The sequence below is a fragment of the Taudactylus pleione genome, unplaced genomic scaffold (genome assembly GCF_031769625.1).
Source record: "Taudactylus pleione unplaced genomic scaffold, aTauple2 ptg000445l, whole genome shotgun sequence".
In the NCBI taxonomy this organism is placed as follows: domain Eukaryota; kingdom Metazoa; phylum Chordata; class Amphibia; order Anura; family Myobatrachidae; genus Taudactylus; species Taudactylus pleione.
Genome location: NW_028284847.1, coordinates 24,079 through 42,578, shown reverse-complemented (window position 1 = coordinate 42,578; position 18,500 = coordinate 24,079). Strand labels below are relative to the sequence as shown.

The 18,500-nt window shown below is 46.0% G+C and overlaps 1 protein-coding gene and 1 pseudogene across 3 annotated transcripts; one reads left to right on the top strand and one right to left on the bottom strand.

Annotated features, from left to right (window-relative positions):
• Positions 1 to 4,490: 4,490 nt before the first annotated feature.
• ZNF248 (zinc finger protein 248) lies at positions 4,491 to 5,154 on the bottom strand (annotated as a pseudogene).
• A 1,695-nt stretch (positions 5,155 to 6,849) lies between these two features.
• LOC148505643 (uncharacterized) lies at positions 6,850 to 16,655 on the top strand. Of its 3 annotated transcripts, none has more exons than XM_088447911.1 (5): positions 6,850 to 6,930; positions 7,745 to 7,909; positions 9,102 to 9,293; positions 9,814 to 9,892; positions 14,516 to 16,654. In XM_088447911.1, the coding sequence occupies exons 2-5, from the start codon at positions 7,832 to 7,834 to the stop codon at positions 16,459 to 16,461; spliced, it is 2,295 nt and encodes a 764-aa protein (XP_088304037.1). In that variant the 5' UTR covers positions 6,850 to 6,930; positions 7,745 to 7,831; the 3' UTR covers positions 16,462 to 16,654. The 3 variants fall into 3 exon arrangements, with proteins under 3 accessions (XP_088304037.1, XP_088304038.1, XP_088304040.1); XM_088447912.1 differs by lacking the exon at positions 6,850 to 6,930 and adding an exon at positions 6,937 to 7,026; XM_088447914.1 differs by lacking the exon at positions 6,850 to 6,930 and having other exon boundaries at positions 7,815 to 7,909; positions 14,516 to 16,655.
• The last annotated feature ends 1,845 nt before the right edge of the window (positions 16,656 to 18,500 follow it).

Here is an 18,500-nt window from a genome sequence, read left to right as displayed (position 1 = left end):
AGGCAGATACAGTATCTCTGCAATACGTTGACGTAGAATTTGTGTGAAGATGGCAGCATATAACGATTTAAGCGACTTTGAACAAGGCGTGATAGGTGCTACGGGTAGAGAGATGGGTCACTCGAACTCCGAAATTAACATATAATTTGGATTTTAAAGTGCAACAGTTTCAAGAGCATACCGCGACTACAAAACATCAGGGAAGACAAGCCGCACGTGGCACCGCCACGACCAACGATAAACTGGATGATCCTGGACAGCATCGTCTGGCATGCATTGTGACAACTGACCTGTGTGCCACATTGCCGCAAGTAACAGTAAACTGCGATGCTGGGGCCACAAGTGCTTGAACAGTGCAACATTCCTTTTGTTCTGTGGAGCCAATGGCCTAATCTGGTCCCATTGCTGACTCAACGGCACAAGGTTCTGCACATCGTCTGGGATCATGAACATCGCCACTGGATGCAATATGACTGGAGACGTGTAGCCTGGTCAGATGGGTCGAGGTTCCAACTATTTTGGGCAGATGGCAGACTACCCATGTGGAGAAAACCCCACAAGGCAATGGACCATGCATGCCAACAAGGGACAGAGTTCAGGGCGATGTTGGTACAGTTATGGTGTGGGTTGTTTTCATCTGGCATGTATGAGGACCCCTGATGCATCTGTAGACATCACTGACTGGAAGACACTAAGTAACCAACCTTCTGGATCTTTTGAACTCGTTCACATCATGTATTCATTTAGACGGGAGCGGGCTCTTTCAGCACGGACAATGCGCCACCGCACATTTGTGTAGCCACCAGATCATGGCTAGAGGAGCATTCCTCTGAGTTGGGCATCATGAGTTGGCCCCCTCGTTCGCTGGATTTGAACCCAATAGAGCACATATGGGTTGCAATTCAATGTGCCATCATTGGGAGGGTTCCACCACTATGGAATATTAGGGAGTTGTGGACCATTATGCAGGAGGCAAGGTGTACACTATCTACACACTACTTCATAAAGCTCATGGAGTCCATGTCTCATCATGTTGATGCTATAATCTGATCGAAAGTAGGACCTACGCCTTACTAGACAGGTGTTTTGTCTTCTACTGCCAAGAAGATTCAGCCTTAGAATACAGAAGGTCAGTGAACATGTCCCAGATTTCCACTCCAAGTGCCAGCCCGATCTCTCTAGACATGTTGCCCTCTACAATTGCAGATTATTATATAGCAGTACACATGGCTGATTAGTCAGGACAGTAAAATGTAAATATAAATTCACAACTCTGCAATATACATAATTCTAATCCACAGATTACTTAGAGACCACAGAGAGCGTATATTCTATATGAGCTACAGGTGGACACATAGGGCCATATTCAATTGGGCGTGAGGTTTAGCGAGGTATAAAAACCTTATGCCCAATTTTGTATTACCGTGGGTATTCGCGCTCCCGATACCTGCGGTATCCAATTAAAAAAAGTGGTCGCAGGGTTTTCAGATCTGGAAAAAAAAAATTACAGTTACCTGCTCGGGGTCTCTGGTGGTCCCCACGGCTCCCCTCCATCTTGTCACTGGGGATGGGGCTGCTGAGAGTCTCGGGGGCTGCTGGGAGGCTCCGAGGGCTGGTGGGAGGAGCAAGTAGTTCTCTCGGCGCTCGTTACAGGGGGAAGGGGGACACACACGGGTTCATGCACACATACTCATACACACTTACAAACACTCACTGTTGATGTAGGAGACTGGGTCACGATGCTGGAAGAAGAAGACATCGCTGCGGAAGGTAAGTGATTAAGGACTAATTAAGCTAATTGGAAACTTGCTTAATTAGTCCTCAGGGGAGGGGGGGCTCAAAATCGTAAAAACATGCACCTGATTGAATAGCTAAAATCCTGCACCTGCAGGAAAAACCTCGTAGGTGTGGGATTTTTGCTATTCTCGAACCCAATTGAATATTCCCCATAAAGGTAGATGAGAGAAGAGTTGGGTATTCCAAGGACGACTTTTTTCCGACAAATTAGAGTAAAGGGAACTCAGTCACTATGTTGACATTCAAAATGTTGACAATCATGTTGGCAGTTATGTCTACATTGTTGAAATAGCAACATTCTGCAGGGAGCGAAGGGTTAGGCTGTGGGAGGGGAGGGTTAGGGGCGTTACTCCCTGCTGGAACTGTTCCATCACAAATAGATGTCATCATCACGTCAGTCATTGGTCAGGATGGTTGCAAGCTTCAGGCCATCTGAGAAAGCCAAAGGCTACTCAGAATAGCCATCCTCCATGCTCTGTTCACCCACCATCCGGTTAGTACGTAAAATGTAGAGTTTACGTACTAACCTGAAACAGGCCTATAATACAGCAATAGGTGTTCTTTATACGGAGTTAAACGCAGTGCCAACCCATGCCCTAAATTCAAATACTGCACAATTTCTAGTGATCTGCATGAAGAAGCCCTCAGGTTCTACCAGATGTCTGTGAAATCCCTGTGGGGACAACTATTTGCTTGCAGCGTGAAAGGACAATGAGCAGGCCTGGTTCCAATGCCCATGTGTATAGGCCAACCAAAAGTTGGCCAAGAATTAAGAGTAAGACGGATACATTCTGTGTTACACTTAATGGGCCAAATGTAATAACCCATGAGGCTGAAGCCGTTTTGGGGACTGTTGCAGTGACAGACAGGTGGCTAAATGTAATAACCCAACATCAGGGCCGGATCCAGGTGGAGCAGTGGCCTCTGCGATCACTGTCTCCCCCAGGCCCCTGCACGCAGTGAAGCCATGCTCTGCTTGAAAAGGGTGTGGCCTAATTTCTATAAACCACGCCACCCATTTTGCGCCTTGCTGGGGACGGGCCCAGCACTCCGGCAGCAGCTGGGCTACCCCTGGTCATTCCCCTGCACAGAATGGAGGCTGTATGCATCCATTCAGCTTCACCAGCACCACTGCTCTCTGCTTAGCAACCTCCCGACCGACCACGGGACACTTCAACCCTCGGGTGGGACAGTGCCCGAAAAATGGGTCTGTCCCGTTGAAATCAAGGCCTCTATGGGGTGGCGCCCCGGTTTGACCCCACTGGTCGAATACCCCTAGAGCCTGCCCTGCCCGGGATTTGCCGAAGCCAGTGTGATTCCAGTTGACTTTATCAATTGCTGCTTTAAATCTAGTGACTATCTCACTGAAATCGCACCGGCTCCTGCAAAAAGCGGGCTATTACATTTGACCCCATGTCTGTCGCCGCAACGTTCCTCAAAATGGCTTCAGCCTAAAAAATTTATCTTTCCACACCTGGCCCTGAGCCTTTTCTCTATGTTGATTGACTGGAACCTTTGGCAGTAAAGCCCTGTCCCAAATAAAAGAAAGATTGTAGTAGAATAAAAACAATATTCACACAAAAATGTAACGGGGAAACGGGTACAAAAAACAGAAAAAAAATGATGGGTGCTGCTTTGAACTGCCCTATGAGAAGCATAATTTTGGTCCAGCCGTGTCAAATGATGTCATCTTTGAACATCATGCTGACTCGAAGATGGCGTTTAGGAGGCAGTACAACCATTAGGCCTGAGAAACAGGAGCCGCTCTGTGGAGAGCAGTAGTGGTACATCATGGCGCAACAATGGCTGAGGGTGCTACGTGGTGGAATTTGAGGCTGTATTAGCAGCAAATTAAACTATATGGGCCATATGCAACGTGCCTATAATGCTGTATACTGGCATTAAGGGTATTTGTGCTGGAGCATAGGGATTTACAATAAACGTACACAATAACGATGTTATCGGAATTGAGTGAAAATCCCCAAAAACTCGTACGACACGTGTGCACGTACAGAGGCGTAGATGCAATTGAGAAGTACAGTATCAGAAATGTATTACATCGTGTATAGACACTCAGAGTGGGAGTCTCATCCCTTGCACAGTCAGAGGCACGCTTGTACACCGGGGCAAGGCTAATACTACGCCAAAAGACACTAAAGCAGACGCAGCATCCTGAGACTTAACACGCTATACAATTATTGGACTGATTTGCCAATAATGGGGTTATCAGCCTGATCAGTGTGAGCGTTTCTCCGATAAAACGCTTAAAAAAATGTCCACAAATGCCTTCCAATCAGTTGGCCAAGACAGGAAATCTCTGCCTCAATCTCCCGATATCGAGCAGTGTGTGGCCATTCCCGACACCTCAAATTTAGTGAGGTGTGGCAGAAAATCAGCACCTTAAAAATAAAAATATGAGTGTGTAGCTCAGATATTGGGACCTTCAATTGGCCAAAAAATTGTGCAAAAAGTTGGTTTGACCAAAAAAAAGAAATAAATCGAATAGTGTCTACCGAGCTTCAGAATCAGCCCCTCTACATTTAATATGTGCACAAAATCAACTTGTGGGAATCACACTGTGGATCAAAAAAAGGTTGGTGGGACTGCTGTCCAAAAAAAGTCAAAAATAAGAAAGCACCTGGACAAGTTTTCAAATGACCTCATGATATTACCAACATTACAGGGAACATTTTCTACTTTGTGTGAATTCTCAAGTGTCTATTAAAATTAGTTTTATGAGAGAAACATTTGCCACACGTGGGGCAGCAATAGGGTTTCTCTCCTGTGTGAGTTCTCTCGTGCAGCATAAGTTCCGATTTGGTGGCAAAACCTTTGCCACATTAAGCACAGTTATACGGCTTCTCTCCGGTGTGGACTCGCTGGTGTTTGACACGTTCTGATTTGGCTACAAAACACTTGCCACATTAGGCACAGCAGTACGGTGTCTCTCCGGTGTTTGACAAGAGCCGACCGATGGGCAAAAAAATTCCCACATTCAGAACAAGAGTAGGGTTTCTCCCCCGTGTGACTTCTCTGGTGTCTCTCGAGGCTTTGCTTGCTGATAAAACATTTCCCACACTCTGAGCAGGAAAACGGTTTCTCACCCGTGTGAGTCCTCTGGCGCCGGCTAAGGTGCGAGCTATTGGCGAAACACTTCCCGCATTCCGAGCAAGAATAGGGTTTATCCCCCGTGTGGATTCTCTGATACCTAATAAGATGGGAGTTATAGGGGAAACATTTCCCACAGTCAGAGCAAATACTGGCATGTGCAAGGAGCCTGTGCGAGTTACAGGCAAAACATTTCCCGCATACGGAGTTAGGATATACTTCGTCTTCTGTGCAAATCATTTCATGCATCTACAGCTCGGTGTTACATATATAACTCGGTAATCGGCTACTTCTGCCTGGTTCTTATCTGCACTCTGCAGGATCAGATCAGGTGGATTATGGGCATTGTAGTCTTTTAAACACCATACATGGAAAAAGGAGAGTTGGACTACAAGTCCTTACCTTTAAGCTTGGACATTGCTTTTACATTGAGATTTAAAGGAAGAAGATGGAATTAGGGAGTCAGGACTGCATTTTGGTACAGCAATATATTACATTAAAGCAAAATAAATGGAGATGCAGTTGGGGCACAAATTATATGTGCTGCGCTTCTTGGGGCTACAGTGGGGGGACATGTAGTAGAGTTTGCAAAAGTGACTATTGTACATCAACCTTCCCACAGGATCTAAAGTGACAATTTCTTTACAGGCAAAACGATCAATTCTGAGGCAACGTCGCAGAAAAATCTTCACTTTTGCAAACTCGGGGCCTGATTCAGAGCCGGACGCTATTTGCGCTCGCTCGTTCTGAAAAAGGGGCTGGCTATTTAAATTGAGCGCTCGCTCTTTGCGGTCTGTTGACGTCTCTATGTCTGAGCGAGCGAACGAAACATGCGCTCGCTATTTTGTAAAGACGCCCCTTGGCCGCTCGCATCATACGTCATCTCCGCTATTTATTAGATTAATCGAGTACATCGAAAGGCGTATGAACTGCTCGCTATTCTTGTGGTAGCATTTTCCTACCGCAATCTTGCGAGCAGTTCAGGCTAAAAGACAACCCAGTGATGTGGGCGATGACGCTGCTTGTTAATTACGCACACCCTTAAAACGCCCGTTTTGACCGTTTGGCACGCCTGCGTTCTGATCTCCACTCCCCGTTTTCAAGCACCTTCCCCTGTTACCACCCACAAACGCCTCATCCTGTCACTTAAATTAGCAGGCATTCGCTATTTTGCGAGCACACGATTTCCAACCGCACTGACTGGTTGGCGCATGCGCATTACAACCCATGCGCATGCGCAGATGTGCGAACATCGCTCGGAGCGAACGAGCGGCCGCTTACGAGCGGCTCTGAATCAGTGGCTGCATTTTATGGCAAATTGGGGTCTGGGAGTATGTTGTGGGTCTATGTTGGAGCAAGTGGTAGGTTTCTGTGGTATGCAGTGAAATTCTGGCGCTAATAAGGGGTATATTGGTTGAAGGGGGCAGGGGGGCATTTTGAGATGAGTGATGCTACCTGGCTTTTTTCTGAGGTATTTTATCAGGTTCTTTTTTTTTTTAATTCTTGAAATAAAAGGGTAATGTGTGGTCACTCAATCATGGCTCTTGAAGTGACCCATCACTGTGTCAGGGTATAACATAAGACAACCGCTCTTGGCTATTTGCCTTTAAACCCGATAAGAGTATGAAGGAACTTCATTTTATCAATTAATGTATCCATGTAATATTTACACATTACCCACTATACCTACTTCGAACACTGAGCATGTACCCTGGGCTATTATTGACGCTACTACTTCATATAATAAGCTTGGCTATCAGAACCAGGAAGTCAGGTGGAACGCACAGCCAGGAAGTCGAGTGGAACGCACAGGACAGGAAGTTGGGTGGAACGCACAACAAAGAAGTTAGGTGAAACGCACAGCCAGGAAGTCGAGTGGAACGCACAAACAGGAAGTTAGATGGAACGCACAACCAGGAAGTCGGGCAGAGCTCGTCTCACCACCCGGAAATTAGGGGCCCCGCAGTTTCCTCTTGGACAGCAGAGCATACAATTTGGATTGAGCTATGTAGAAGGAACCACCAGGTAATATGGCTGCTCTGGGTGGCTGTGCAATGCATTGTAGCTATCTGATGCCTGCAGTCATACCTCTGTGTGTCTCCAGATGTCATGTAAATAGAGGTAATACAATATATGCTCATGTATATATTATGAGGGTGCATCTACATTCATATCCCTCTGTATCTCCAGCAGTCTACAGGCAATTAATGATGTAGCTAATAATATAATATGGAAGTGGATCTATCCTGAGCTCTGATGTGGTAATATCTTATTTGCTTTACATTAAGGTCATTAATGACATTATGATGTATAATGTAATATACCTGTATATGTTTTCTCTGTAAGAGGTGTATCTGTAGGCGATAATGGCCGACATGTTCTGCCAGGATGCCGGGTGAAAGTGCACATGAAATGTTGGGCATGTTGGCACCTGGCGACCACCCACATCGCACGTTTCTCATTTCGCCCCATAGAGACGTGCAGGAAAGCATGCGATATTGGGGCGCCAAATCCACGGTCATTTTAGCGCGGCCCCCTGCTGAATCAATTTACCGGGGGTCTCCTCTACCACAGTCCCACAGGGGACTTTACTATATAATGTGCGAATGCTCAGGAATCACTTTCAAATGTAGTTATACTGTGAATGGCAAGGTGTTACAGTAGTTAGCATTGCTCGCTTCCGTTGTGAGTGATTAAATATGGTCTGTAAGATGCTGCATAACGTGTGTACTATATAAATAAAAGATTTGTAATAAACTGTGTAACAGTGCTGTAACTAATACACTGTATGACTACACGTGTATATACATTATTACTTTTCTTTTTTCTTTGTTTCTAGATGATCACTCTTCAGTATAGCGAAGAAAAAGTCTCCAGGGACCTCCATAAAGTCGGATAGCAGCCTTACCTAACCCATTCACTGAGGATGGACAAGGACCAGAATAGCATGACTGAGATGATAATAAACCTCACCCTGGAGATCATCTACCTACTGTCTGGGGAGGTGAGGGAATCTAGTCTGTCCATTTTTATCCTTCAAACCCTTAGACATTATTAAGATCCTTCATTTGTTTCTTGTCAGATTTCAGATCATCTTGACTCTATACTAAGCATGTTTAAAGTCCCTTACTATATTGGCCTCTGCTGGGCATCTATTCCAGTCTGGGAGTGTCACAGTGACATCACTCTTATCTCTATTACTAACACAGGGACCTGACTGGGGAGGTGAGGGAGTCTGGGAGTGTCACAGTGACATTACTCTTATCTCTATTACTAACACAGGGACATGACTGGGGAGGTGAGGGAGTCTGGGAATGTCACAGTGACATCACTATTATCTCTATTACTAACACAGGGACCTGACTGGGGAGGTGAGGGAGTCTGGGAGTGTCACAGTGACATTACTCTTATCTCTATTACTAACACAGGGACCTGACTGGGGAGGTGAGGGAGTCTGGGAGTGTCACAGTGACATCACTCTTATCTCTATTACTAACACAGGGACATGACTGGGGAGGTGAGGGAGTCTGGGAATGTCACAGTGACATCACTATTATCTCTATTACTAACACAGGGACCTGACTGGGGAGGTGAGGGAGTCTGGGAGTAGCTACTTACATGTTTCAAGGGAATCTGTATGAAACGGGATGCTGGCTGTCAGTACACTGACAGAGGCATCCTGTTGGTTCAAATCCCGACAGAGGAACGGTAAGTAATGTTCCGCTGACCTCCCTACTCCGCACCCTTAACCTTCCAGGCAAGTGCCTAAACCTAACCCTCCCCCCTTAGTGCCTAACCCTAACCCTCCCCCCCTTAGTGCCTAACCCTAACCGCCCTCCCCTGGTGATTCCTGAACCTAACCCCCCTGCCCGGAGTCTAACCCTAACCTCCCCCCTGCACGGAGCCTAACACTAACTACTCCAAGTCGTCCCCCACCCCCTGCGGCTGATACTCACCTTTCCATGGTGTCCCTACGATTGGGATACCATTTGTCGGGATCCAGAGTCATTTAGGGATTTCGGCGCAGGTGTTGTCTTGGCGTTCGGTATTCTGATGCCGGGGTCCCGGCAGACTGCATCCTGCTTGTGGGATCCTCGCCGCATCCCGTTTCAAGAGTTTGATGTGTGTACAATTATACAGATTTTTAGAAGCCAACTGTATAGCACTATTATATATTGTAGTGTTTGTCTACATAGGATTACACAGTAAAGAAAAAGACATCCAATGGGCTTGTCACATCCATCAGCAAGTACCATGCATCAGGAGGACTGAGCAGGACCCAGATCCCCATCACGGTGCCTTCACCTCACTCACTGATACATGAGAGACACAATGACCAGAAGATCCTGGACCTGAACAACAAGATCATTCACCTGCTGACTGGAGAGGTGAGCATTGCTAGGACATTATCAATGGTGAATTTTTAGTCTAATGAGGTTACTAATAAGTGGAAGCACTGATAATAAAAAAACATAATTTCACTAACTAATTGCAGCAAGACACAGCATAGCTATATTACATTGCGCTGTTACTATCTCCATAAATACAAGATGATTCAGACCTTATCTCTGGTGGCTTTACCATGCAGACCTCCGAACCTCTGGTAGTTGGACGGTGAAGATCCTAATAGTCTATTTGCGGATCCTGCATTTCTATACTGGCGTGATGGGGCTTATTATTGAGGACATTAGTGCATAGCACCAGACACTCACATAGTGGCTCTATGACTGGTAAATGGTTAGCGCTATCCACTGACAGGTGCTCCAAGAGGTTCTCTGAAACGGCTGAAGTACAGCCCTGGACGTTATTTCAGTAACACCAGGGGATGTGTCTGGGTGATGACTGTATCATTGTGTGTGTCACGTTGTTATAAGGTGTGAGGACGTCACCGTCTATCTCTGTACATAGGTGTGGCAGCGTGTGCACGGGAATAAGGGGCCTTGCAAGGACCTAACTGTGGCAGAAGACCAGCCAATGGGATCACTGGGTAAGTCGAAGGATAAATGAAATGTATATATCATTGAATTTGTCACCATTGATGTTAATACTGCGTTCCAAAAGTCCATGAGCTATGTAGTATAAGGTATCAGGGTGGTAGGTCTACACTTAAAAGGTTGACAGTCAATAGGTTCGACGGTCAACAGTAATTGTCTGGCCGTGACGTAGGTTGGAGGGGTTAAATGGTTGACATTGAAATGGTTGACACAAAAAAGGTCGACCCATGGTTTGTCATGATTTTTAGGATTAGGGAAAAAAAAAAAAAATTATGAGCCATCCTTTTTTGTGTCGACCATTTGAATGTTGGCCTTTTTAACACTTTTGACCTAATAACCCTGTTGACCCATTGACTGTTAACCTTCTGGTGTTGGCCTATTGACTGTCTACCTTTTTAGTGTAGAGGACCTATCAATCCTCACCCGCAGAACAAAACCACTTGAAAAATATATTAATTAAAAAACCTAAAATTATTCAAACTCTCAGCAGATGACATGTAGACAAACTGTTCCTCCCCTTTCCTCCCGTCTCTCCCTATTCCTCCCCTTTCCTCCCGTCCCTTCCTCTTCCCCTTTCCTCCCTTCCCTTCCTGTTCTTCCTTTTCTCCCTTCCCTTCCTGTTCTTCCTTTCCTCCCGGCCCTTCATGTTCTTCCTATCCTCCCTGCCCTTCCTGTTCTTCCCATTTCCTCCCATGTCTCCCTGTTCCTCCCCTTTCCTCCCGTCTCTCCCTATTCCTCCCCTTTCCTCCCGTCCCTTCCTCTTCTTCCCCTTTCCTCCCTTCCCTTCCTGTTCTTCCTTTTCTCCCTTCCCTTCCTGTTCTTCCTTTCCTCCCGGCCCTTCATGTTCTTCCTTTCCTCCCTGCCCTTCCTGTTCTTCCCATTTCCTCCCATGTCTCCCTGTTCCTCCCCTTTCCTCCTGTCCCTTCCTATTCCTCCCTTCTCTTCCTGTTCCTCCCCTTTCCTCCCTTCTCTTCCTGATCCTCCCCTTTCCTCCCGTCTCTCCCTGTTCTTCCCCTTTCCTCCTGTCCCTTCCTGTTCTTCCCCTTTCCTCCCTTCCCTTCCTGTTCCTTCCCTTTCCTCCTGTCCCTTCCTGTTCTTCCCCTTTCCTCCTGTCCCTTCCTGTTCTTCCCCTTTCCTCCCTTCCCTTCCTGTTCCTTCCCTTTCCTCCTGTCCCTTCCTGTTCTTCCCCTTTCATCCTGTCCCTTCCCTTTCCTCCTGTCCCTTCCTGTTCTTCCCCTTTCGTCCCGTCCCTTCCTGTTCCTTCCCTTTCCTCATGTACCTTCCTGTTCTTCCCCTTTCCTCCCTTCCTGTTCCTTCCCTTTCCTCCTGTTCTTCCCCTTTCTTCCCTTCCCTTCCTGTTCCTTCCCTTTCCTCCTGTCCCTTCTTGTTCTTCCCCTTTCCTCCTGTCCCTTCTTATTCTTCCCCTTTCCTTCTGTCCCTTCTTATTCTTCCCCTTTCCTCCTGTACCTTTCTGTTCTTCCCCTTTCCTCCCTTCTCTCCCTGTTCTTCCCCTTTCCTCCCTTCTCTCTCTGTTCCTTCCCTTTCCTCCTGTCCCTTCCTGTTCCTTCCCTTTCCTCCCATCCTGTTCCTTCCCTTTCCTCCCTTCTCTCCCTGTTCTTCCCCTTTCCTCCTGTACCTTCCTGTTCTTCCCCTTTCCTCCCTTCTCTCCCAGTTCTTCCACTTTCCTCTTGTCCCGCCCTGTTCTTCCCCTTTCCTCCCATCCTGTTCCTTCCCTTTCCTCCCTTCTCTCCCTGTTCTTCCCCTTTCCTCCTGTCCCTCCCTGTTCTTCCCCTTTCTCCCGTCCCTCCCTGTTCCCCCCCTTTCCTCCCTTCTCTCCCTGTTCCCCCCCTTTCCTCCCTTCTCTCCCTGTTCTTCCCCTTTACTCCAGTCCCTCCCTGTTCTTCCCCTTTCCTCCCGTCCCTCCCTGTTCTTCCCCTTTCCTCCCTTCCCTTCCTGTTCCTTCCCTTTCCTCCTGTCCCTTCCTGTTCTTCCCCTTTCCTCCCTTCCCTTCCTGTTCCTTCCCTTTCCTCCTGTCCCTTCCTGTTCTTCCCCTTTCGTCCCGTCCCTTCCTGTTCCTTCCCTTTCCTCATGTACCTTCCTGTTCTTCCCCTTTCCTCCCTTCCTGTTCCTTCCCTTTCCTCCTGTTCTTCCCCTTTCCTCCTGTCCCTTCCTGTTCCTTCCCTTTCCTCCTGTCCCTTCCTGTTCCTTCCCTTTCCTCCTGTCCCTTCTTGTTCTTCCCCTTTCCTCCTGTCCCTTCTTATTCTTCCCCTTTCCTCCTGTACCTTTCTGTTCTTCCCCTTTCCTCCCTTCTCTCCCTGTTCTTCCCCTTTCCTCCCTTCTCTCTGTTCCTTCCCTTTCCTCCTGTCCCTTCCTGTTCCTTCCCTTTCCTCCCATCCTGTTCCTTCCCTTTCCTCCCTTCTTTCCCTGTTCTTCCCCTTTCCTCCTGTACCTTCCTGTTCTTCCCCTTTCCTCCCTTCCCTCCCTGTTCTTCCCCTTTCCTCCCGTCCCTCCCTGTTCTTCCCCTTTCCTCCCGTCCCTCCCTGTTCCTCCCCTTTCCTCCCGTCCCTCCCTGTTCCTCCCCTTTCCTCCTGTTCCTCCCCTCCCATCCTGTTCTTTCCTTTTCCTCCCATCTCTCCCTGTTCTTCCCCTTTCCTCCCTGTCTTTCATGATGTTCCAACCATCTCACCCCTTTCTTCCCCTGTGTCTCCCCCCGTTCTTCCGCCAATTTCTTCCGCCTCACCCCGTTGCTCCTGTTTCTCCCGTCTCACCCCATTCTTCCCCTATTTCTCCCGCCTCAACCCGTTCTTCCTATATTTCTCCTGTCTCACGCGCTCTTCCACTATTTCTTCCGCCTCACCCCGTTCTTCCCCTATTTCTCTTGTCTCACCCGCTCTTCCCCTATTTCTTCCGCCTCATCCCGTTCTTTCCGTGTCTCCCGCCTCACCCCGTTCTTCCCCTATATCCTCCCTTTTTTACCCCGTTCTTCCCCTATTTCTCCCTTTCTTCCCATCTCACCCGCCTCACCCCGTTCTTCCCCTATATCCTCCCTTTTCACCCCGTTCTTCCTGTCTCACCCCGTTCTTCCCCTATTTCTCCCGTATCACCCGTTCTTCCCATCTCACTATATAAATGACAGCTGGAAGCTGATTGGTCGCTATGGTTAACTTCTCTACTTGTCCTCTTTAGAAGTTTTGATGATCCGACCCCCCCATAAATACGTGAACGGCATTCTTTAATCTCCTATTGTATAGACTCCATGGTCCTTGTTCTGTGTATAAACTTTACACGGGTTCTTAGGGATCAGCAATATCTATCATCTTATTGTCAAATGTATAAGGCAGACCTGCCCAAATTAATGGGAACTCTAATATCAGCCTAGATCAGGGGTTCCCAACCACGGTCCTCAAGGAACATTAACAGTCCAGGTTTCAAGGATAGCCATACTTGAGCACAGGTGTCTTAATTAGTACCTCTGTCAATTTGATTTAACCATCTGTGCTCAACATGGATATCACTAAAACCTGGACTGTTGGTGTGCCTTGAGGACTGAGGTTGGGAAACACTTGCCTAGTTGGAGCCACTAAAGCATGTCGTATTGGAGTAAGTTTCACTTCCCTGGACCAAAACCAAGCTGAATATTTTTTTAAAAATGGCCCCATTAAGTCTAGCGGTTAAAATGCCAAAATCTCACTGCTGCCCGCGACTCGCAGGCTTTTACATTTATGCCTTGGTGTTAATGAGAGTACTGATTTTAATGGTGGGACGTGCCATCTTGCCAGTGATATTTGGGAAGATGGCGCATGCGCACTAGAGAGCAAAGAGTCTTTGCTGTCACTGCTCAGCGCTATCTTCTTAAAGATGGTGTCGTAAAGGAGGAGGGTCCTGTTTGCTGGAGAGAGGTAAGTATACTTGGGGTTCAGGGTGTGCTGTGCTGGCCCCCTTGGACCACCCTACATCCTTCACCCATTATAAATACGCCTATGGGGCTGTACATCCCAATGTACAATTACCATATCGTCCAAATGGTATCCATATATACTCTTTTCTACCACAAAGGTAATGCACATTACCAGGTGACATATATGTTTAAGACTACCGTGGTCATAACGGTTAGTAAATCATTGGCTTGGGATATTATAGGTGTAAAAACCCCCTTTGTATAAATGTACCATCACATTTCATAGTAGTATTCAACATTATTAGTCAAGCTTACACATACATTTTCCATAAGAAACTCAACTGCATATGGAGATATTAATATTTCCGTTAGAAAATCAACATTTAAGAAGCAATATGGGCAGATAGGCAATACTTAGCACCATCGTTATCCGTTTTGGGTCGAAAAGACAGATAAAGGCCTCGGGGAAACTTATGTCAACAACCTAAAGGCGTGGTTTCCATCTTCCTTATTGGACTATTGCGAAGCTCTCTCACGTAGAGTTCTACAGGAGTGTTTCATGCCAATACATTGTTTAAAGCCTTGGAAATAAAGGTTTGTGTGTTTTTTTTGGGGGGGGGGTTCGATTAATGGTAATTTGGTGTTTATAGACAAACTCTTGCAGAGTTATCCAAGGATGTGACCGATATTAACCCCATTTTGTTTTTCTTTATAACAGAAACCAGAGCTTCAGATGGTGGAGGTCCCAACTGCATCAAGTCTCGAGGCTCTACGGGTGAAGATCAAAGTGCCATTGAAGATAACCGTGGTTCAAGATGTCCTTCATTGTGTGAAGCAGTCACTAGCAATTCAGCGGAGGACAGTAGTCAGAAACCGTTCTCATGTGAAGAAGAGAATGTCACAGACATTTGTACCCCCAGCGCTGATCCACCATATACCTGTACTTATATGAAGGAGGAACCGGTCTCATGCGAACAAGGAAACCTCACAGGCACTGACATTTATATACCCACAGGTCATTATACATCTGCTCCTAATAAGGTGAAGTCAGACGTACAAGGAAATCTCGCCACTAATATTCATTCTTCCATAGATAATATACACTCCGTATCTGCTCATATTAAGAAAGAATCCATTTCTGGTCTTTTAGACACTTCCTTTAATGCGCCCACCTGTCCTGCCCTATATACGTCTACTTATAGGAAGGAGGAATCAGTCTCACGTGATGGAGGAGACCTCACAGACACTGACAATTATACTCCCACATATCATACACAGTATACATCTACTCATATTATGGAAGAATCAGTCTCGTGTGATGGAGAAAATCTCACAGAGACGGACAATTATACACCCACAGATCATAAACAGTATACATCTACTCATATTAAGGAAGAATCAGTCTCATGTGATGGAGGAAACCTCACATGCACTGACAATTATACTCCCACATATCATACACAGTATACATCTACTTCTACTAAGGAGGAATCAGTCTCATGTGATGGAGGAGACAATGAGACAAACCTCACACACACTGACAATCATGCTCCCACATATCAAACACAGTATACAGCTACTCATACTAAGGAGGGATCGGTCTCGTATAAAGCAGGACATTTACCACACACCGACATTTATACACCCACAGATCATGCACAGTATACATCTACTCATACTAAGGAGGAATCAGTCTCATGTGATGGAGGAAATTTCACACACACTGACATGTATACACCCACAGATCATACACAGTATACATCTACTCATACTAAGGAGGAATCTGTTTCATGTGATGGAGGAGACAATGAGACAAACCTCACTGACAATTATACTCCCACATATCATACACAATATACAGCTACTCATACTAAGGAGGGATCGGTCTCATATAAAGCAGGACATTTACCACACACCGACATTTATACACCCACAGATCATACACAACATACATCCAATTATGCTAAAAACAAACAAGTAAATCTCCCAGACGGCTATATTTACACACACAGGACAAATACGCAGCATGTATTAAACAATGCCAGAGAATATGAAAAGGAACAAAGCAGTCCGCACCCAAGAAGCAAAAAAGTGTCATTAAAGTTTCCTGGATATAGTAAAAGCCTAAAACACACAACTCGTCCGCCTGTACAAACGGCACCAAGGACCTTTATCTGCGCTAAATGCTACACCTGCTTCACAAGCAAATCAGATCTTCAGATGCATCAGATGAGCCACAGGCGGGGAGAATCCCTTATATGCCCCGAATGCGGGAAAAGCTTTGTCTCCAAAACCAATCTGGCTAAACATCAGGGGATCCACACGGGGGAGAAACCCTATTCCTGCGCCGACTGCGGGAAGCGGTTCCGCGAGAAGCACTGCCTGCAGCTCCATCAGAAGGTCCACACGCGGGAGAACCTCTTCAGCTGCCTCCAATGCGGGAAGTGCTTCCTGCAGAGGTCCGACCTCTCCGTGCATCAGAGAGTTCACACGGGAGAGAGGCCCTTTCCATGTGTAGAGTGCGGCAAGCGTTTTACTCAGAAGATCCAGCTCACTCGCCATCAAACGATTCACACGGGGGAGAAACCCTTCTCCTGCCCGGAATGCGGGAAAAGCTTTCGGCTCAAGAACATGCTGCATAATCACATAAAGACTCACAAATAAAGACTTCGGGTTCGTCGCCCTGAGTGTCAGGAATGATCTTTCCGTGTGTCGGAAACTTCACAAGGGGGAGAAACCATCAGTATTTATAACAGGCGTTTTCAATCTCTTTTTTTCGAAGAACGTATTTGTAACATTTTCCTTGTTTTGTAGCTTAGTAAATGTCAATTTAAATCTAAACGTTTTGTTGTATTTTAGTTTTAACCTAAGTGTCGCCATTCAGGATGTTGTCAGCTGACGTTCTAAGTTCAGGTTAAAATGTCGACACCTGCAAAATGTCGACATGTCCATCCATTAGGGTTAGAATTACATTTAAAAAGACATTGTTGACATTTCAACAATGTAAACATTACATCAGTGTCGAAGTGACGAATGTCGGCATGTGGATGTCAACATGAGTCTGGTAGAATAGATTGACAATGTTAAGCTCGACAGTCAGTAGGTCGACATGGTAAAAAAGCCGATTGACTGTTAAAAGGTCGATCGGTTGAAATAGTCGACACTTCCTTTTTCTTTTAAACCGTAACTCTCCCCTAGTGCCTAACCCTCCCCTTGGTGCCTGAGACTCTATGCAGCCAGTAGTTAGTAAAGGGAAAAGTAAGCAGAATGATTGATGAAACTATATCTGAGTGTGTGTATATATATATATATATATACACACACACACACACACACACACACACACTACTGTGCAAAAGTTTTAGGCAGTTGTGGAAAAAAATGCTGCAAAGTAAGAATGCTTTCAAAAATAGAAGTGTTAAATAGTTTATCAATTAACAAAATGCAAAGTGAATGAACAGAAGAGAAATCTAAATCAAATCAATATTTGGTGTGACCACCCTTTACCTTCACAACAGCATCAATTCTTCTCTGTACACTTGCACACAGTTTTTGAAGGAACTCGGCAGGGAGGTTGTTCCAAACATCTTGGAGAACTAACCACAGATCTTCTGTGGATGTAGGCTTGCTCACATCCTTCTGTCTCTTCATGTAATCCCAGACAGACTTGATTATGTTGAGATCAGGGCTCTGTGTAGGCCATATTATCACTTCCAGGACTCCTTGTTATTCTTTATGCTGAAGACATTGTCTGTATGTTTGGGGTTGTGTCCTGCTGCAGAATAAATTTGGAGCCAATCAGACATCTCCGTGATGATATTGCATGATGGATAAGTACCTGCCAGTATTTCTCAGCATTGAGGACACCATTAATCCTGACAAAATCCCCAACTCCAAACTTGCAAGGAACCTCCACCATGCTTTACTGTTTCCTGCAGACACTCACTATTGTACCATTTTATATATCTAACTCTTCCGTCTAGTGCAGCGATTCCCAAACTCGGTACTCAAGGCACACTAAGAGTCCAAGGTTTTAGTGATATTCATGATTGTGCACAGATGGTTAAATCATAATAACTGAGGTACTAATTAAGTCACCTGTGCTCAAGTATGGCTATCCCTAAATCCTGGACTTTTAGTGTGCCTTGAAGACCATGGTTGGGAACCCCTGCTCTAGTGTCTAATCCTAACCTCCTGCAGTCCAACCCTAATGTCGGCATTCTGAGGATTACGACTTTTCACATGTCAACGTTCCAGGATTGTTGACACGTTGCCTTCGACACTTTAACAATGGTCAACCTTGTAATTGTCGACATTTTGCATACATCTAGTAATTTACTGTTATGTTCTTATTTAACGCATGGCATCAAACAGTCCCCTCTCACTCTGGAAAGCACTAGGCCTCATATGAAAATAAAGATGGACCTCTGGCATGTATAACTTCCTCGGTATTGGACAATGTTCATTGAGAAATGAAAGAAAAAAAACACTAGTGTACAGTGTGTAGTATTGAGCTATATTTATATGTGGTGCCCATTTCATCCCCTATCCCAGCGGTGAGAAGTCTGCCCTATGCTGTGGCCCGACGGCCCCACACCTGTGGCCCCCAGCTCACTTTGTTATAACACAGAGGATAAGGCTGGGGAAGCGCTGGAGAGAAGAGTTAATAATAACTACATTTGTACGCTGAAGAGCGGTGGCCA

What these genes read in the sequence shown, in the direction of transcription:
- LOC148505643 (XM_088447914.1), top strand. Translation starts at nt 7,832, where the DNA reads ATGGACAAGGACCAGAATAGCATGACTGAGATGATAATAAACCTCACC. An exon ending in TCTACCTACTGTCTGGGGAG is followed by an intron (nt 7,910 to 9,101) that starts GTGAGGGAATCT and finishes TTGTCTACATAG; the next exon opens with GATTACACAGTAAAGAAAAA. An exon ending in CCAGCCAATGGGATCACTGG is followed by an intron (nt 9,893 to 14,515) that starts GTAAGTCGAAGG and finishes TCTTTATAACAG; the next exon opens with AAACCAGAGCTTCAGATGGT.